A 21,819-nucleotide genomic window follows, 5' to 3' on the forward strand; every position below is an offset into this window, starting at 1 on the left:
GTGTTTCTTAGAAAGTAAAAAATGCCTCCCTGAGGTCGAATTGCACATGAAAGAGACACCAATCAAGAAGGCTGCGTCAGGAGTCTCCCGTCATTCACATACATCATCCCAGCGATCACACACAGCTCCCCCTCACACCTCTAAACAGGCTTCACCCTTTCGTTATAATTTGCCATGATCTCAGACGTATTCCAGCGTGTCACAACAACCTTCTGTCTCAGACACCTCCCATCACTCCAAAGCATCTTCTTGGCACAGTCATGCTTCCTGAGTTTCAAGGGCAGAGAGCTTCACTGTCCAAGCTGCACAAGCAACAATCGAAGCTGAAGCAGCCAATGCAGCTCTTCGGATATCAGAAGCGGAGCAACTGCAAAGGGAAGAATTGGCCAAACTGGAGGAAGAAGCAGCTCAAATGGAGGCCAGACAAGAGGCTGAAGCAGCTCAAATGGAAGCCAAACAGAAAGAAGAAGCAGCTCAAATGGAAGCCAAATGAAAGTGAGCTCAGGCCAAGCTTGAGTTTCTACAGCGTCAGCAGGAAGCGTCAGCAAAAGTGATGAGTGGAAGCCTTTCAGAAGGCAGTCCAGGGGGCCAGGTGCAATTTGGAAAGGCTGGAGAATGAAAACCCGCATAGCCGCATGCAGGCCTATGTTGCCGACCAGGATGCGCCGCAACATGAGCAGGCAGGAGCACCGAGGTTAACCACGTCCCTTAATACCAAGTGGACAGGAAGGACAATCTCAACAACCAGAGGTGCCAACCAGTCAAGAGAGCCAACATCGCACCATCTGGATCTTGAGATCTTCCTTCCGGAGCTACATAACTGACTCCAATGAACCAAACCACAGATGGTAACCAGTTAGGTCCATCTGCAACGGCAATGACTCCACAGCAGGAAGAGCAGCTGCTGAAGGACAAGATTGCCAGGGCTCAGGCCAGGCTAGAGTGTCTACTGCATCAATGGGAAACATCCTGAGGCACCATTTTCATGCCCGAACATCAAAGAAGTCGAAGAATTGTGACTTAGCTATTGTGTTAATGCCCTGTATATCTATTATTACATACATCTTTACAGCTTTTTCTGCGCATCCGTCGGGATACACGTTAGCCAAACAGATGTGAGCGCATGACCTCTGATGTTCCAACTGAAGAAAGGTTTTACACAGTATCTACGGTCACAGTGCCTCAGCACGGCGGGGAGGAAAGCCTATGGACTGTGCATAGAGTCGTTAGACGGAAGCTCATGGTTCCGACTGCCACCAGTGACAGAAAGGGACTCCCTACCAAAAGACCGCAGTGAAATTCCAACACCGGAAGTGGTGAGAAAAAAAGCTTACATGTCACACATAGATGATCTAATTCCCCCCTTAGATCCTGAAGCCGAAATCCTACTTATGTTGGGAAAAGACGCCCCCGACTCCTATGCCTATCACGATATGGTCAGAGGTCCATCAGGCAGCCCAATTGCCCTTAAGACAGAGTTTGGATGGATCTGCATTGATTGGCTGCAAGCCCCAAACCAAATGTACGTGGCAGCAACCTCCATTCTCAGGAATGAGAGAGCGTCTCACATGAAAGCATGCCAAGAACAGTTCACAATTTCGACAGCCAAGCCTGCTTTAGGAACGACAGTGTTCCAGACCAGCAAAAACGACAATGACGTGAGCCCGTCAATAGAGGACAACGAATGTCTAGAGCTCATGGACAAGGAATGCCTGCAGGATGCCAGAGGGATTTGGATAGCCCCACTACCTTTTTGTATACCCAGGCAGTGCCTACCTAACAATCATGAGCACACACTCTCTCACCTCAACAGTCTGAGCAGAGATATGAACAAAAAGCCTGAAATGAAAGCTCATCTAGTAGAGTTCATGGAAAAGATGTTCCAGAGCGGACACACAGTATATGCCCCACCACTGAAAAAAGATGAAGAATGCTGGTACCTACCATTCTTTGGAGTGTACCACTCACAAAAGCCAGGGGAGATAAGAGTAGTCTTCAATGCCAGTGCACAGTACCAAGGCATCTCTTTAAACAAACTCCTTCTCACAGGGCCTGACCTTATCAACAGTCTGCTTGGACTACTCATCCATTTCAGAAAGGAAGCTGTGGCAGTCATGGCTGACATCCAGCAAATGTTTTATTCCTTCTATGTCAGGGAAGACAATCGCAATTACCTGCGCTTCCTGTGGTTCAGCGATGACCAACACAACCAGCAGATAACAGAATACAGAATGCGAGTGCACGTTTTTGGAAATGTCTCTTCCCCCACAATTGCTAACTACGGCCTGCAACACCCCACCCATATAGGTAAAGCTGAATACGGTGCAGACGCCAGACACTTCATAGAACGGGACTTCTATGTTGATGACGGCTTAAAGTCTGTACCCACTCCAGCAGAAACTATAGACCTACTAAAAAGGACATGCCAGATGTTAGTGGCAACTAACCTTAGGCTGCACAAAATTCCTTCCAACAGCAAAGAAGTGTTGGCAGCCTTCAATCCTGAAGACCACGCTAAAGGTCTACAGGATCTCGACTTTGGCACAGACGATCCTCACTTCCAATGTAGTCTCGGTTTGTGTTGGGACTTGAACAAGGACGTCTTCACCTTTAGAACCCCGGCAAAGGACAATGCTTTCACAAGAAGAGGAGTCTTGTCTACAGTAAACAGCCTGTTCAACCCTCTAGATTTTGTTGCACCCATAATAGTCCAAGGAAAGCTTCTTCTGTGCTCACTCTCCCAACACGCCTCAGACTGGGACAAGCCGCTATGTTTGTGCATACAGGTATTTACATCAGGCCACCACTTGATATTATTAAATCTGCCAATCTTGGGTCCTGCTTGAAAACAGGATGTAGTATGAAAAAGTAGCCCTTCTCAATAATAGTCTCCACTTTATGGAATGCTCTACCTCCAGAAGTATATGTAGTCCCCATCTTACTACAGTTCCATAAACAAGTTGAACCTTTTGGACTACAGGTGCCTATCTGGTGGTTTCTCTTTGCTTTTTCTGTGGTTACTTTAGAGTTTTGACTTAAATTTGTAAATGATTTATTTATAGTTACCATATTTTTGGTTTTCTTGTTGATGAAGTCCTTTGCAACTGACAAAGTTGTATGGCAAGAATAAATACGTGTTGCAAATGATTTGGTATATAGTCAAGGCTTTTTTTCTCATAGAACGCTCAGAACGGCATTCCGGCACCTTTTTTGCATAAAAAAAAAGCTTTTGCACAATCTGTGCTACTCCCTCTATTGGCTTTCAAAAGCCTATTGGCTTTCAAAAGCCAATAGGAATTGCTGCTCAGTGTGCCAAAAGACCCGGCGTTGCACAGGCAAGTTGTCTGGAGGGTGCCAGGTTGGTAAGCGTTGTCCCTGGGCTGTTCGGCCCAGTAGGGGCTCTGCTTGCCCTCCCACCGCCCAGGGAACCGGCCGGAAAGGGGCAGCGCAGCGGAAAGTGCATCCCCACAGCACCAAACGCCGAGTGGCCATTTCCTTCCTTCGGCCGCAGCGGAGGAAGAGCGGAAGGAGGCTGAAGATTTGCAGCTCCCTCTGCTGCCCGCCAGCCACCTTTTCGCAGGCGATCCTCCAGGAGGGAGAATAGTTTCTCGTGTGTCTGTGTCTCTTATGGCCCAAAAGGTCTCAATATTTGAAGAAGCATTTATAGAAAAGGAATACCTGGCGCGTTATGGATTTATATGTCAACTAGCCTTAACTGAAAGAAGTGCCACCTACCTCATTTAATCTCATTGGCAGCATCAACTATGCATCATCTCCTAAGACTTGTTTTGGAACAGAAAGACCTTTCACATGCTGGGGAACTCTTTTCTCTGGACGATTGTGAAATAGAAGGATGCCTATCCGAAGCTCTTGAGCAAATCAAACTATTTAGTTCATCTCCTGACAACCAGATGAATGACAACAACCAAGCAGTTGTAGAAATTTGTATCACTCAAATTACTTCAGCTATCAGGGAGACTGAATCCATTGAGAAGCATGGAAAAGCTCTTATTGATCTCTGGGAGTCGTGTTTAGAGCACAATCTGAAACCTTTTTGTAAAGATGAAGACACACCGCATGCAAAGATTGCCTCTGATATTATGAGCTGCATTTTGCTTAATTATAATCACCCTCCCATCATAGCTTTGGCTGTCCCAGTTGCAATGAAGTTTCTCCAGGGAGGTAACAAAGAATTGTACAGGAATTTATCCAGTTATCTCTCCCTTGCTGCAATTAGCAAAGCAGAGCTGCTTGCTGAACATACAGTAAGTATTGTAAAAAGCATCCTGCAAGGGAATTCCGCATTACTCCGTGTATTGCCTTCTTTATATGAAAACCAACAAGAACCTTTAAGCAACCACCTGAGAGAATTGGCAGGACTGATGCCTCATCTGGAACCATCTGAACAGCAACATCTTCTATAGCTTTTGCTAACTGTTGCAAAGAAAAAACAGCCTAAGGAATTGTTCTGTACCAGCCTACAACCGGCCCTGCAGAAAAGGCAGGGGCAACCCCTTTACAAAACGGCAAGAGGCTGGAATTAAGCCTGCCAAATTTATTAACATAAAACAGAGCAAACAGAAACACGAACCATGAAACAGGAGCTATTCAAACGGTTGCCTTCAGCAAACCAGCCCTCCCACACATTCCCCTTTTAAACAGTTCAAGGTGTGGCTTCTCTCTGCCTCCTTCCGAGGTGCCCCATTGCCTTCCTCTGTTTACTCCTGATTGACTGCCTCCTGCATCGGGTGTCCTCCTGCATCAGGCCATCTTCATCCACACTGTCAGGCTCACACAGCTGGGTCTGTGTCGTAACCAGATGGGAGGGGCCTGGCTGAGAGCTCTGCGTAGCCTCACTATCCTCTGGAGGCTCTCCAGCACCCCCTCCTCCTCCTCTGAATCGTCCAACCCAACTGCCGAACCCACAGGCTGACCCTGAATCACAACAGGAATGAGCTCGGACCTGCCTGATCTGTTTGCTTAATCAGCTGGCCAACATGGAACATTCTTTCCATCATATCATTTTGTTGGAGATCAAATACATCACTGACACCTTCTCCAACATCTTGGGTATCCAAAGCAGAGATATTTATCGTATGAGTAACAGTTTCACTGCTGTAGCTAAACATATCATCCAACAACTGAAAAACAACACAAGGTCGGAATGCAGGTCCCAAAGGTTTGTAGTGCATGCTGGTCATATGAAGGATATCCATGCAGACAGCAAAGGAGAAGGAGAGAATGGAGATGTTACAGCCAGTATCTCTTTCATTCATCTGTATTTGAGCCAAGAAACTGACAAATTGCCTTCTAGTGCAGGCTCTGAAGAGTCCCAGCTGGAACAATCCTCATTTTCACGCCCAAGTATCAATTGCTCAGAACCAGAGAAACTGCCAGAATCTGTTAAAGAAAACTGCCATGAAGAGAGCCCAAAGACTAGAATCCCATGGAGTATCAAGATAAGCTTTTCTTTCACTTAAAAGAAATTCTCTATAAAGTGAAAGCATATGTCATGGAGATGGGGAAGAAAATTCCATTCCCAGATGATAGAAAATACAGTTGTGTAGCAAAGTTGTCCTTCAGCTGTCCCCTGAAAGGTCACTACTGGCCTATACAGTAAATCCGGTTTTGCTCTCATCAGTCACCAGCCTCAACTTTGGATCCATAGTAATAGGTATTCCCCAAACAAACCAATTTTAAATGTTTGAAAGTACATTAATGTTTTGGGCAAAACTTTGGAATTTACTATGAACAAAATTTATGTTAAGAACTGAATATATAATTTTTAATTATATAAATATATAAATAAAATTATATAAAAAGATTGACAAGATGAGAGTTCTGGCACCTTGTGTTTTTTTTTAGAAAAAAAGCACTGTATATAGTTAATAAAAAATATCTGATTTAGAATAGTGTTATGTACTGGGCTCTGGTGATACACCACGTAGGTTGCTGGAGCAGCTAACGGCTCTCCAGCAACCCAGACTGTCTCCTGTCCTGCAGTTGGCTAGCCCCAGGCGACAATGGTTGGTTCAAACCTATTGGCTGCCACCTAGGGGCTAGACTGTATATTGCGGCTGGTTGCAGCCCTTGCTTCAGTACAGTTCAGCAAGAAATAAAAGTATGAGTTATCCTGTACTCAGCCTCACGTCGTCGTTCCTGCACCAAGAACCCACTATTTAACAAATAGGTTTAATGCAGGAGATCACGATGTTAAGTATCCAATAAGGTGCTTAAAATAATACATTTGACACTTACCATATTGGGCCTTTAGAGTAAGGTTTAATGCAGGAGATGCCAAAGTTAATTCAGAGGGTTTTTTTTAATCATCTGGCTGCCTATGAGCTTTCTGCCTTTACTACCCTTTTGTACAAGGAAGAAATGTATTTTATTGGCCATATGAAATAAAAGTGATAGGTTATATAACTAAATCATTTTTTCAGTTTTTAAAGCACTGCTTGATCTTCTGAGTGTTTATTATTCTTAGGTTACAGTTATCCTGCCACACAGCACCAATTCTCATTCTAGCTGCTGGTTGAAATAAGGCTTTCTGTAACTGTGCCAAGAACAGGCCGTATGTAAGCTCTTACCCTTTGATGGAATGAGTGAATGTTGAAAGAGAATGCAGGATGGAACACACAAGACAGTTCTAAAACTTTCAAACAAAAGTTTTACAATTAAATTTTCTTACGGAATGAATTTTTCTAATTAGATATACAATTTTTCACTATCCGTTATTAGGTTTTTGTACTAAATATAATAACAGAGTCAACTGTGTTGTCCGGTTTTAATTGTCATTCTGACCCAAGGTCAAAAGAGAAAAGTTACCCTTCTTCAAAAATATCCAAGCACATAACTTCTAAAGTTACCATTTTGAAGCTGATAAGACTTGGTAGTTTTCGCAAGTCCTTGCAAACCTAATTACTGTAAGCACTTTGATGCCAAACTGAGGATGTACATAAGAGGGCTTTTATACTCTTTCAGTTGATAATGAAATTGCCTCAATTCAGAAGTAATCTCTTTTTTTTTGCTGCTGGAATGCATGAAGAAAGGAGATTTAAGAAATGCTTGGTTTTCAGGTTCTCAGGCTGTTAGCAACCTCAGAATATTAGGAAAATTGGTTATTTATCAGAGACAGCAGGCAGCATTGTACAATTTCATTCTACGTGATTGCTATTTTTTTTTAAAAAAAAATATAAATAAAAAATGCTCCAAATTTTATATCATCAAGAAATGAAAATCTCAGTAAATACTAGCAGTTTAAACTTCTGTAAGTTAAAAATGTTGAAATTGGGTTTTAAGGATTTGAAGTTATGATATCTGTTCCCTCCCCCATTTTGAACACATGGTAACCAACCTGCATTTAGGGCCATTTGCAGTGTCCCACAGTCATGTGACTGCACTTTGTTTTTGCCAGAAATTGGTATTTATTTCTGATTTTGGGCCAAAACTGCGCCCTAGTGAACAATGGGTTGACTTAATGACTGTGACACTTAACAATTGCAGTGTTTGCTTAATGAGTGCCACAAAAAAAGTAAATTCAGGCATGGTTGCAAGGAGACTAGTTTTACAATTGTTGACCAAAATTATAAGCTCATTAGAATCATAAATTGAGAACTGCCTGTACTTGTCAGTTGTAGTTTGTCAGCTGTTCCCTGTCTGCCCAGATTATGTAAGTGGGAAGGAAGCTCAGACTCTTTTCTGTTGACTTTTTCATGTCTAAGCCTAAACTTTTGATCTTTTTTTACTATGTTGCTAAGAATTGCTTTAATTATTTTGTTTTTAGCTTTCTGTTTCATGTGATTATGTGCTGAATTATATTGTTTTAACTTATAATCATAAATTGCCTTAATAGTCCCAAGGGGATAAATGATTTTACATTCGTTATATCTGCCAGTAAAGTCTTTACTCAAGGGAATCCTGACAGTATTACATGTCATAAATCTGCATTTTTAAAAACTTGGCAAATTTAAGATGTGTGGACTACAACTCCCAGAATTCCCTACCCAGCATGTTCTAAATTCTGCTCTGATACATCGGTATAGAATAATATTCTGTTTATGTACACCACTTTCCCCTCTTTCCCCAAAAACCTCTAAGGCCAATATATAATTCTTGTTTTATACTTCACTAAGTCTCTCAATGCATCTGCAAAGCAATTTTAAATATATTTTAAAATATAGTTTTCTGTTTCTATGCCTAATTCTGTTCCATGTGATTGACAGAATATGTTATAATGTATAGGTTGCCTTAAAAATACATCATTAAGGTGGATTGTAAGAAAACATTAAGAAATTAAAAAGTGTAGATCATAATCTTATTTTAACTTTCACTGGCATAGCTAAATACTGGAGAATTGTTAGAATATGAGAGAATCCTTTTCTAGTGTCTGGAGGTATGTTCTGAAAATTTTAGAACGTCCCATCACTCAGGTTAAAAATACTTAGTGATTAGAAAAAGTAGTTCTATTTGACTCTGTGAACATGAATGATTTTTCTTGCAAATATCTATGAGGAAAACTGTGTTAGTCAATGTGGCAGAATATCAGATCTGGTGTATATTTTCAGATTTAATAATATTTTCTAAAAAACAAGCTCTAATGAGGGAATGTTACTTTGTAGACTATGCAATTTATGCATTTGTTAAAATGAGGCAGTTCATGAAAGTTTATACTTTTAACAAAATTTCTTAGTTGGAAAAGGTGCTACCAGATTTCTGATTTTTTCTTGCAGTAATACCTAGTAGTAGTTGCATGTAACACTGCAGCACAGAGCAACTAATCTGTTTTAAAACTAGGTGTGGGATTATTTTTAGGTGGGGAAGGATTTAAAACATTATCATCCACGTACAATCTGAAATGGTATTACTTCATTAAAACGTTCAGTTATCTTTCATCACAGGATGTATTCTATATTTGAAACATTTAATTGTTTTTTTCATGGGCAAGTCTGTCAACACTTTATTCTTTGTTTTGCATTAACTTGCAAAAGCTGTTTTATTTAGCTTTAGCAACACAAACTTGCTGTTTGCACTTTTTTGCCTGCTAACCACTAGGGGGTGATCTGTTCCTGGTTTAATGGAGAGAACAGCTTTAGTCATAAATTGCTAAATAAAAGTGTTCTAGAAACTCCTGGGGCACCCAGCTTTTTAGAGGTAGAATTCATCCTTGTTCTTTCCTGACCTGAAGAGTGATATCACTGCCTTTTTCCCTGTTGCACTGTAGTTGCTTGAGTCACAGGCTTTGACACAAGCCAGATGGCTGCAATTGGTAGGCGTGCAGGCTGCCTGGTGCTACAGTTGATGAAACAGAATAGGAAGACCTTTTATGATCAGCTGCTGGAGCCCAGTAAGACTACAGCTTTGCTAGGTAATTTCACTTTCACTGCACACTTCTCTTTCTCAAAGTGAAAATACATTTTTATTTGCTTGCTTGGAATGCGTAGACCTTTTTTATTAGCTGATTGTCTTTTCCAAGAGAATGGTCTGCATGATTAGGAAACAAAAAATCATTGTGCAAATCATTCATGCAAATGACATGTTTATTTATTCCTTTTTTTCAGGCTATTGGTTGTAGTGTTTATCTTTTCTTGCTCATTATTGTCTCCACTTCTGCTTCTATAAACATTTGGCTCTTGTTCTTTGAAGTAATTTAATCCAAGTAATATTTTATTCAGATAGACTCTAAAGAAAGTTAGTAATTCAAGATATAATGAAGAAATTATTGCATGAAAGAAATTGAGGGATGGGGATAGCACTCCATGTACCCATCCAATACAGAGATTTGGACCTACAGTAAGGTTGTATAACCAGAAGCCATTTATGCAATTTATGCTATTTCTTCCCCAGAACTCTTTCCCAGAAGTTTTTGAGTAAACTTCCCAAACAGCTTGTGGGGAAGCATAGGCTTCTATACTATAGTCAATATATTGATTTCTGGGAAATTTTTAAAAAGTCCAATCAGAGAGCAGCAAAATAAGTAAATAAATTAATGCTTTAATTATTCCTTGGCAGCAGAAAAGATTCCAGCAGCTTGAGCCGGTCTGCTCACAGCCAGTCATGGACAGTTGCCAACAGAAAACAAACTGGTTGGGCTGGTCCAACAAGACATGCTTTCAAAATGTATGGGCACACACAGTGATGTTGCTATGAATACTCCACTTTTGATCAGTATCATATTGCAGACACAGGAGGGGTTTCTGCTATGATTTCATGCCAGGTATAGCCTATATTGCTTTGTTGCTGACCCCTCTGGGCAGATGATCTACAGTTGGAATGTGATCTTATTTGCTACTGTTGACATTTATTGATACTATTCTAGTGGGGCTTTTTTAAAATAGTCTGATTATTGCACAGCAAGTTCAAGCCGAAGATACTCAGCTCACAGAACAGTGCAAATGCAAGGTTAAAAAAGTTAGCTGCTTAGCTGGTACTAGGCAGCTGCTGATCCCTTATCAATCACAGCTTGATAATGGATGATTTTGGAACATCTGTTAATGCGCAGGAGGAAAAGAGCAAGAAAAGTAAGAATATAATAAAGAAACGAAGTAAACGTATAGACACTTGACTTCATCATAACAAGCATAAACAATTTTAATATCTCTTCACTCCCTCATAGTTTTAAGTCAATGAAAGTTCATTGAGGTTTACCAGAAATAACTTATCTTAACCTTGATCAGATAAACCAATTTTATATTCCTTGCTTTTAGTTCCAACAGTCTTACTCTTGAACTTATTTAAACAATATCGTAGAATTTGATTTTTTTTCTTTGTCCCTTCTTACAAGATTCCTCAAAACTTTTAACCAGCTTCTTTTTTAAATCCAGTCTAAAAACATTCAGCTCACTCTCTTGATATATTATTGGTTTATAACAGCTTTCCTGTTTACACTGCCTACAAATCATATTTCTTTACTGATCTGGCTTGGCTAATTATCCAATAAAAATTAGCAAGAGAAATAGCACTTTCAAATAAGAATTATCAGTTTTTGATATAAATATATTTGAAACTTTGTAGTGCATTCTATTATGAACAAACAAAGTAGATGGGTGCAGCACAAGAAATTGTGTATGATTCTTGTACAATGTACTTGTCCACTAGATGTTTCTGATGGGTTTTCATCTTTGTTACCTTCATTATAAATTGTTTTTAAAAATACGTTAACTCAGCATATATCATTATATAGAACAGCTTTAATATGGAGCCTTCGTATAACTTTCCTTAGATTGATTTTATCAATTCTGAGGAGTTCAGTACAATGGACATAGGGTTCTTTTTTCATGTATAAAGAAAGGTCTTGCTACATGCACAGTTGAAGACGGTATTATTAAAAAATGGAACTACTTTAAGGTAGCAATGGTTTGTGTAATAGTAAGTTCCTTATTTTTAAAACTTTTAAAACCTAGATGCAAACTAACTATAAACAATTAATGAACAAAATACCATGTTTCTTTTTGAACTTTTTATGCCATCATTTTCAAATCATTTTCTTAAAATTGTCATGTATATATGTTTGCAAGTTGCTTTATTTCTTCAGAATAATTGCTAGATTGTTGTGCAAGAAATGAGAGGAACTCATTTAATACATGTGTATTTGTATTAAGTTTGTATGTTTCCTTTCAAAAAATAATCATAACCATCATTTTTGCTATGAATCTATCTAACTTGTTGAAGTTTTAATTTTATTTTCATCTTTTTTCCCTTACTCAGCTCTTGCCCCTGTTCTTTGCCTCTGGTTGTGTTGGTGACGGTATTACAGTGATGTCTGCATTCAACCTACTGCATTTGGTGACAAAGAGCCAGCCAGTGGCCCTGCAAGCCTGTGGGCTTCCCTCAGGTTGACTGGGTGCTACTTGTGGTTATGCATATGGAGGTCTTTCTACTAGAGTAGGCATCTCTGCTACAGGAAATAATAGCTGTGGTTTGCTAAGGAATCAGCTTTTCAATGACAACTAAGCTGAAAATCTTTCAAACTATTGTACATCACAGCTTTTTAAAAAAACAATAATTGGTAAAAAGGGTTAGCATTTTAGCTTCTATATAGAGTTTGATAAATTTGATAGTATTTTTAGTTCATAAATAGGCACTTTGCTTTTTTAAAATATAACAGTAGACTTAAATAGTCTAGCATTATATTTTTATCAAGGGATACTACAATCTGGTGAGAGGCAATGTTTGCTCTCAGGAAATGTTCAGTGCCATTTTAAAAGGAATAATAAATCAATTGAAAGCAAACTTCATACTATTTGTTGCACATGAAAATTTTCTTGTAAAATTATGTTCTAGCCCACTGTTTTGCTTTATTTCTTCAGTTTTTGGTCATAACTTTTATCTTTGTTAGTTCTGCAAACCAAGCATAAACCACCTTGAAATGCAAAAGATAAAGATAAATAATAGTGCTGTTCAACACATTCATAAGCGGTAATCTACATAGCACATTGATGCATGTGAAGAATCACTCGTCAAAATGTTGGTGCAGCCTTATTCTCTGGAAGGCCTGTCATGGTTTTGGAAGCTTCCCCTCAATTTGCATGTCTGTGAACATATATAAACATTTCCACTTGGGCTACCAGTGAAGTGGCAAATAACACTTTTCTACCATGTTATCGTGTTGGATGTTCCAGATAAAAGTATGGATGTAAGAGCTCATTAATGGTGGAAGGAGAACAGGCAGTGGCCAAGTACATTTCATAGCGCTTTCTCTCTTCCGTTTTATTTATTGATCAAATCTTTATACTGCCCATCTTTCCTTCAAGGCGACTCTGGGTTATAAAACAAGTAAAAAATAATTAAAATATTAAAACATTAAAATCTGCAAAGATTAAAATATTATTAAAAACTGTGCTAAAATTGAGAGCTAAGAGATGATCGGGATGGGGAATAACGTCTTTTTATCCATCAGTCACCTTCAGTGGTGAACACTCCCTCGGCCCCAGGCCAACCAAGAAAGTCAGGTGTTAATACTCTTCCAGAATGCCAAAAGACAGGGGGCAATTCTCGCCTCTTGAGGTAGAATGTTCCACAATGATTGGCCCAGGCAAAAAGGCTCTTCTGCTTGACCCTGCTTGCTTCAATTCCTTAGCAGACAGGATCCATAGCAGGGCTCATCTATTGGCACAATTGGAATGGCCTTGTCCCATTAAGGAGAGATGGCTTCTCAGATACCCTGCATCTCCTCCTTATGATATAAATAGTTATAAAGACAGATTATTCTAAGAAAGACATGTCAAACACAAGGCCCGGGGGCCAAATCCGGCCTGCGAAGTGGTTTCATGCGGCCCGTGAAGCCATCCTGGAAACAGTGAGGGAACGGCCCCCACTGCCTTGGCCCTGGCCCTGGCCCAGAGACCCTCCTTCTGCCAGAGACCCTCAGATCTGTCCCACTCCTGCCCAGGTCCCCATAGGCACCTTGATGCGAACGATGTAGAGCTGGCCATGCCCACCCAGTAGGCCATATGCACTCTAGCCACGCCCACCCAGTAGACCACGCCCACCCAGGCCATACCCACCCGCCCCCCTGAGGGCAACTGCAATGCTGATGCAGCCCTTAGTGAAATTGAGTTTGACACCCCTGTTCTAAGAGATTGGAACTGATAAATGACGTGGCCAAGAAATTGGCTTAGGTAAGCACAATATATTTTATATATATATATATTTACAGTTTTTGAATTAATAAACCATTTCATTTTAAATACTATATATACATATATATACTTTTGGTAGCTTTAGAATTATTCATGCAATACAGTATATCTTTTTTTAAAAAAAAGATAACCCCTTCGTATAAATAAATATATTTATTTTGTCCCACGTTCACCATAATCTACACATTTTGTTTCCTTCCAAATGTTATTTAAAGTGCAAACTATTTTATGTCTTTTTTTAAAAAAAATCTTATTTTTTTTAATTGCTGGAATTTGAACATATATTTTACTAATGAGGTAGAGAAATTTCAGTTTAAAAGACCAATAGTTCTCAAATTCCAGTAGAGGGCTCTAATTAGGTATTCTTTTTCATATTACCGAAGTACTGTCTAAAGATTTAAGTCTGAATACATTTTTTTGTATTTTAGCTAGAGAATTTAATTTAGTGGTTTTAAAGATCTTGAAAAATAGCAAATTAATAAGTAGCATTACTATTGTAGTGCAGAGCCTTTAAAATAATTTTTAACAATTCTAGTAAATTATTGTTTTGAGTCCCAATGTTTATTAACTTTGTAATTTGGAAGGTAAAAAAAAATAAATCTGTGATTTTGTCTTCCAGTAAACCTTTACTAATTTTGAATTTATGCATAAACCGACAAACATTTTCTGTAGCAGAGTGCCACATTTACATAGGAGAAAAACTTACTTTGCTTTGCTGTGAGTTTGTATTGTATGAGCTGATTCATCTCTAAAAATATACCTTTTCCCCCTTTTAACACTGTTCTTTGCTTCCATCACTTTTTGCATGCAGTAGAATGCTTTCTTTTTCTGCTCTTTAAAACCTGGAAAAAGTAATTACATAATTTTAATTAAATTAATACTGAATATGTTTTGAAAGACACAAATGCTTTCTAACTCTAAAGTAATTGCTTTCTAAATAAATATTCAGATACAGTGTTGTGTATTTAATTGGTGGAATATTTATGTGCTGTTTGTAAAACATTAATGTTCACAGTTAAAACTGCAGTACATCTATAGGAAGGTACTGGGCATATCACGTTAATTGTTTGATAGTGTATATGTATTTAATATTAAAGTTTGTATCTATGCAACTTAATTATATTTCATTTATATAGTGTCCTTATCTATGGTTTTAAAATATGCTATTATTTATTTTTTAATTATTAATTGCATTTATATCCCATCTTTTATTAATATACCTTATGACACTTACAACAATATTATATTGAACACTAATAAAACAAAAATAACTGTAATATTATCTCCCCCCTTCTCCCTGGATTGGCCTTCTGGAAGGCCCTCAAAACATCAGACTTGGGGACTTCAAGAAAGCCCATTAAATGGTTACAGTATATTGTGTGTACTTAGAGTGCATTCTCCTCTGTCTTTTTATTGTTGTGTTTTAGGTGTAGCTTTTCATTTTTAATTGTTTTAATAGTAGAAAACTATGGTTATATTATACCACGCTAGAGTTCCATGCAAGTGAGATGGTAGCCATATAAATGTAATAAAATAAATTAACAGAAACAAAAAAAGATGAAAAACCAGACTTTTTACCATTCTTATTATAGAACCTATTATCTTTTCTTGAGTAAATCCATCTTTATATGCTGAAATATCAGTAGAACTGATACAGATAATAACTAAAATACATTTTAGTGAATTTACCAGAGAATCATGACATGGTTAATATTAACACTAGCTCCATATTATGTTAGGATATTTCAAATTTTTATTCATTTATCAGCAGAACTTTATCATCTCTATGCTTCATAATGCTTATTGAACTGGATGATGTACATTTAGTGGTATCTTGGTACTCATCGTTAATTGGTTCCATGAGACGTATCAAGTACCAAAAACAATAAGTACCAAACAAACTTTTCCCATAAGGATTAATGTAGTGAATCACAAGGAAGTTGACCCTGAGAAGCTCAAGCTTGTGTGTTGAGTACCAAATAAATGCTGAGTACCAGGACAAAATTTTTGTATCAAAATGTGTTAATTACCAAATTTGATGAGATTCAAAGCAGTTGAGTACCAAGGTACCATTGTATTGAGATGAATGCTCTAGTTGAGGAGTCCTCTATGTCCCACATTCAGCTGGTTACTAGTGGTTACAGCAGCTTATGGCTTTCATATGCATCAACTGATTTTCATATAAAGTACATTATATATTAAAAATAGCTAAGGCTCTTTATTTTTTGCTGGAAACTAAATCTGTAATAGTATATGAAATGCATTTATATAGATTTAGTTATATGGCATATAATTTCTATTGTATATTTCTTTAAGACATATTTTATTCATGATGTTTGCAATAAGACAAATTATTTATTCACTTAAAGAACCAATCTTCATAAGCTTTAAAGTATGTCTGAATGACTTTAAGGGTAAAGAGAATAAAGAGAGCTGTAGTGTTCAGGAAATCACTGAATCAAGACAATTATCTGCAAAAAAACTCACTACTTATATCAGACATGTCAAACACAAGGCCCGGGGGCCGGATCTGGCCCACAAAATGGTTTCATGTGGCCCGCGAAGCCATCCTGGAAACAGTGAGGGAACAGCCCCCACTGCCTTGGCCCAGGCTGGCTGAGAGCCAATGTACATTTTCGTGGTGGTCATCTATGCTGAAATACATTCAGTCATAGCTCCACAAGGCTGTCTGGAAACAGCGAGGGACCGGCCACTGCCACGTTGGCACTTCCCCCTGGGTGCGTGCTGGGGAGGTATCACCCTTCGTGAGGAATGAAGAAATGCACCATCGCCTGGAAGTGGCCAGCAGATGGCCCTGCCTACTTTGGGCAGGCTAGGGGCTGGGTAGCGTTGTGCTTCTCTTCAGATTCGTACCACCCGGCTCAGCCTCTCAGCACTGTGAGGAGAGCACCTCGCTGCCTGCCAAAACCGGGCAGGCTGGGGGCTGGGCAGCATTGCACAGGTAACATCAACTCTCATGCTGCTCATGGCATCCCCTCCCCCAGAGCCCACCAAGACGGATACTTCCAGGCAATGGGGAAGGAAGGAAAGGAAGGAAGGAAGGAAGGAAAGGGTCTGAGGGAAGTCCTGCCTTAGTCCTGCCCTGCTGCCCTTTCACCATCCCATTGTCCCCTCCTCCTAGCCTATCCTGGGGGGCCTCCCATCCTATTGCTAAGGAAGCTTTGGATACAAAGCCAAGTCTCACATGGAGAGGAGTGGGCCTCCCTCATACCCATCATGAGCAATCTAGCTAAGGAGAGCAAGCACAGCAGCAGCAGCAGCCTTGAGGAGGTAAGTGCAGCTGGACACCACCTTGGGGAAGTGGGGCTGGGCTTGGTGCCATGGGTGCTTGAAGACTGGGCTGGGTATTTGACCTCTGTGCCACCATCCAGCCCGCCCACGCATGGCCTGAGAGGAACAGTGAGGCTCCTCCAGTGGACCATGCCTTGGCACTTGCCCCGGTCCCATCTCCTTCTGCCAGAGACCCTCAGATCTGTCCCACTCCTGCCCAGGTCCCCATAGGTGCCCTTGGCACAAATGATGTAGAGCTGGCCATACCCACCCAGTAGGCCACACGCACTCCAGCTGCGCCCACCCTGGCCACAAGCCTGCTGAGGGCAACCACAATGCTGATGCGGCCCTCAATGAAATTGAGTTTGACACCCCTGACTTATATCTTTCCTACATGCTGGACCACTATCTTCTGTGCCCATGTGAATCTTGGATATTTTTTACTAAAGTTTCCCTCAGCATAGCACTCCCCAGTTGTATTCCCAAAACATCATGATACCAGATTCCACAAAGCAGCATGCACATAACTTTGCTCTTCTCCTTCCTCTAATTTAAATTGTCTTAAATCTGCAGTATTGAATTTTAAATAATGTGTGATAACTTGCAAACATCTTGGTATATAATATAGAAAAGGTCAAATGTTTTGCAGAGCTTTAGAATAATATCAGCATTTCATTGAGCTAACCTAGGTTGCCCTCTAACCATAAATTTAATCTAAAACAACATTAACTTAATGGGTACAATGGATACAGTGATATACTTCTCTTACCTGTGTTGAACTTTATTGTAATGTGTCTGATATTTTGGTCTTTGCTTCTAAAAAAACCCATTAAATACTTGGATGGGAGACTGCCTGAGAATACTAGGCTGGTAAGAGAATTGGAAAAAAAAACCTTTAAAAGGCAGAAGATAAGTACTTCTATTTTGTTGCCAAAAGACCCTGCATGGATATTTTTATGAAATATAATATAAGTCAAGTGTTGAGATGTTCAGTTACTTTTTACAAAACAAACTAAAGCAGATTCAGTAATTAGTTCATTGTTTTGATCTCTTGAGCTGTAAGACATAAATAAGTGCTTATGAGTTCTTCAGTTAGTTAACAAGTCTACGTTGCAGGCTACGTTGGAAGAAATTGTCGGCTTATTCTCAATAGTAAATATTTAGCAGTAATTTTTTATAGTTTTATAATCTTGAGTATAGTCTCAACTTTTTGTGAAAACCCTATTTACCTTATTTGACCTCATTTATTTGGGTTTTAAATTTGACCAAACTCAAATCTATATGCAAACCCAGGATTATAAATACATGACAGGAAGAATTTTCAAATCCTCTTTCTCAAGAATTTAGCAAAGAACAAGCTTCCATATTTCCCAAAGGGTCCCAAAAGTAGCTTACGAATTTAAAAAATGGGGAAAAATGTTTTTTAGTTGACATTCGATCATAGGTAAAAAAGGTAAAGGTTCCCCCGCACATGCGTGCTAGTCGTTTCCAACTCTAGAGGCCGGTGCTCATCTCCGTTTCAAAGCCGAAGAGCCAGCGCTTGTCCAAGGATGACTCCATGGTCATGTGGCCAGCATGACTATATTAAACGCACCAAATTGTTTCAGAGCTCAAAGATAATCTAAAATGTTACTATGGCTAGATTTGTTCTTTTATCTTAAGGTGTATTTTAGATTTTCAAAAAAATAATTGTAGGTCACCAAGAACTGTAGTACTATTATTCCAGATAAGCATTTTTTAAAAAATTGTTCTTCTGTTACCATTTGATTTCTTCGTCCATTAAGTGGTGTATTCTGTTTGTCACAGCAAATAAGATAAGAAAAGATAGTATACTCCCCTGCTACATTGGACTTGGTATTTTTAGTCATTTGTTCTTCTCTGCTTTGTGCCCTGAAATAGAATAGACAACAAAAAATAAAACAAATAGCCTCTTTATAGACATGGTATACGAGCAAGGATTGTAATGAATTCTTAGCCTTATTCTATATGATAGCATTTATGAGAATTTTAACATTGCCTCTCTATCAGAGCAATCTTTTTTACTTTCAAATAAAAGACTGTTTCATAGTTTGAGGGTATAAGTTTCCATTATTTGAGTTCTTAAAATAAGCAACCGAATATTACAAAACACATTTACTGTTAGAAAATTATGTTTATATTTTAGGTTCAGAAAAACAGGTTGTAGAAAATTTTCCTAATTTGGAAGCTGTGGTCTTCAAAATCTTCCATTAAAATATGTTCTGCAAAAGTAAATGTAGGCCTTGCAGCAAAAAGGCTACTTTTAAAGAATGCTTAAATTAAAACTAATGTATAGTCTGAGAAATAAAAATATTTCTTTTCAGGACCTTGCAACCAACAGCTAAGGTTCTGTACTATTATGTATTATGTACATAGTTAATGTGGTTAGTTGATAGAGACCAGCACTTACTAACTTTCTATTTACATGGTATAAAGAGGAGGAGGATAAAAACTACTTAAAATTAAAATTACTTTTTTGAGAACACTCTTTTGATTGAGGGTAAAAAAGCAGAAAAGCACCCAATGTTAGGAAATTGCAATTCAATACTATGTAATTTAAACCTGCCATTTCTTTCCTTGTACTAAATGACATACAGATGGATTGCTCTGGTCATTCTACTTTGAAAATACAATTGTTTCTTTATGAGGGCATATATCTGTGATTAAAAAAAACCTTTTGTAGAGCTGTAATCAAGCATAAATCCCTCAATAACTAGGAAAAAAGTTTATTTTGAAAAATGTTATTTGTTCAAGCCAAATATAACTGCTATAATCTCTTAAACACCTGTATGCTTTCAGAAAAAAATCACTATACATATACATTTGGAAATGATGAAACTAGGATGTTCAATATTTATTTGTGTGTATCTGTTTACATTTATAAGTCTATACTTATACCTCTTGATGCCTTGCCAGACTAGCCTATATATTGTTATTTTACCAAATAATGAGAGAGATAAATGTCTAAAATGAAAGAGCAATTTTTGAAATAATCTGCCTAAATTCAAAGCTGATTGTTTCTCAGATAATATGTAAAGGAGTGCAATATTAAAAGTTTAATGAAGAAGAGTTTTTGTTCACAAGCCATATGATTAATGAATGCATCTAAGATTCACATCTTAACAAATGCAGTATTGGTAAATACTTTTGAAAAATAAAGAACAGATAACTTTTACAGAATGAAAATATTTTATTTTCATTTTTAAACTTTTTTAGGTGTACAGCTGCCTCCATTAAATATTAGAAATATTCAGGGCTTTTTTTTTTCATAGAACGCACGGAACAGCTTTCCGGCACCTTTTTTTGATGGATTTTCAACTTCTGCTGTCCCCAACAGGGGAACGGCACATGGTTAGTCCCAGGGCATGACTCGCGCACTTGCACCTGCCAGACTTGGCTGCCGTCTCCTGCACAGGCTGTGCTACACCTTCTGTTGGTTTTCAAAAGCCAATAGGAATTGCCCAGACCTGGTCATTAACGGCTGTCTCTGCACTGCTGAGTGTGCCAAAAGACCAAAAGATGCTGCACATCCAAGTTGTCTGCAGCGGAGGCGAGTTAGCGTGAACTTTGCACCCCTCCCTGTAGCCCAACCATACCGTCTCCTTTTGAGTGAGAGGACCTAGGTGGGAGCAGCGCTTAATTCTGCATAGAGGCTCAAATCGGGTCCCTTGAAATATTACAGGATGGGGCGGCACTTTGTGCATGGTCAGAAGCCTCTTCTCTTTTTTCCTGGGGTCTCCGATATAGCTCTAGCTGCGGCACACATGCCAGAGATGGCACTCTGAGCCCTCTCTGTTGGCATGCATGCCATTGCCACAGAAGAGTTCGCCACAATAGCGAACACATGGCATTTGGAAGCAATGGTGTCAATGCTGCTAACATCAAATGTTATTGCTTGACAAGAGATGAAGAAGTAGCCATTTCATATGTTAAACTTGTGTATTGCTTTAAGAGATTGGATTAAGGTTGGGAGGGGGGAAGAGGAGGATTGTTCCTCAAGGCCATCTGAAATTAAAGAAGATAAGAGCTTGGTGGGTTTTCTAATGGAAGGGAAACTGATTCTTTAAATTAATTGGAGAATATGATTAATGACAAAATTAGAAATGTGGAGAATTGTGTTTTAATATATTGTGCAAGGGGGCAGAGATTTCAGATTCCAGCTTCCTTCGAGCAAGCATTTGCTGGTGTATTAGGCTAATAAAGGACTTTTAAGGTAAACAATGCCTCAGAGTCACTTGAGAAGCCCATACGTCGGAAACTTGACAGATGGGGCAGGAAGTGAGCAAGCTGTATTACTGGCAGTAGCTTCCTCAGTGAGCGCCCCATGGCCCCCACTGTCACATTTCCATTGCACAGGCTTCCCGACGCTGAGGAGAACTGTAGTTCCTGTGCTGCCCGGCTGGTCTGGTGGGGGGAATTGCCTTCTGCCTTTCCTGCTGCTGAATTGGCAGCTAGTGTTGCCCTCCCAAGAGGAGGGCACGGTGATTGGTTGGCCACCTCACAAATGGGGATTGATCATCCCAAAGCCCACCGCTGTCAAAGGAACAGGGAGAAGAAAGGGGGAAATTGGCTGAACTGGCCAGACACTGAAACCCAGCCGAGAAAAGCAGAGTAAGTGTGCATGTCTGCCTTGTGCTGACCCCGTGTCAGCTAGGCTCTCTATGGCGCGCTGCAGCTGATTGGAGGAGGCTGGTCAGGCACCAAAGCCCCGCCGAAAAAAGCGGAGTCCATGTGCATGCCCGTGTTAGCCAGTCTCTCGATGGTGCACTGCAGCTGAAAACAGAGGAGTCTGTGTCCATACCTGCCTAGCCCGCTGCAGCTAATCTGAGGCGTGGAGAGCATGTCTGACAGGTGAGTGCATAGCAGACGC

General features: G+C 39.4%; 2 protein-coding genes and 1 long non-coding RNA gene across 7 annotated transcripts in view; all 3 read left to right on the forward strand.

The window, feature by feature from the left end:
* LOC310642151 overlaps positions 1 to 21,819 on the forward strand; it is a 299,722-nt gene that overhangs the window by 114,712 nt on the left and 163,191 nt on the right. The gene's annotated exons all lie outside the window — the stretch shown is intronic.
* The window catches only part of MSRB3 (methionine sulfoxide reductase B3), a 70,044-nt gene that overhangs the window by 5,636 nt on the left and 42,589 nt on the right, over positions 1 to 21,819 (forward strand). For 2 of the 5 annotated variants that reach the window (XM_083365598.1, XM_083365599.1), the window contains exon 2: positions 9,224 to 9,367. The exons of 1 other annotated variant lie outside the window; for it this stretch is intronic. In XM_083365598.1, the coding sequence (XP_083221724.1) occupies positions 9,256 to 9,367 (112 nt within the window). In that variant the 5' untranslated portion in view covers positions 9,224 to 9,255. Of the gene's footprint in view, positions 1 to 9,223; positions 9,368 to 11,706; positions 11,834 to 21,819 lie in introns of all 5 variants that reach the window. 2 more of the 5 variants (XM_083365600.1, XM_083365601.1) reach the window with 2 other exon arrangements.
* On the forward strand, positions 3,765 to 5,480 carry LOC310642667 (ventricular zone-expressed PH domain-containing protein homolog 1-like; the record flags this gene model as incomplete). Its single annotated transcript, XM_083366552.1, is given in 3 exon segments — positions 3,765 to 4,421; positions 4,425 to 4,526; positions 4,989 to 5,480. Coding segments are annotated over 3 exon segments (1,251 nt in total).

The sequence above is a fragment of the Vipera ursinii genome (assembly GCF_947247035.1).
Source record: "Vipera ursinii genome assembly, chromosome: 6".
Taxonomy (NCBI): domain Eukaryota; kingdom Metazoa; phylum Chordata; class Lepidosauria; order Squamata; family Viperidae; genus Vipera; species Vipera ursinii.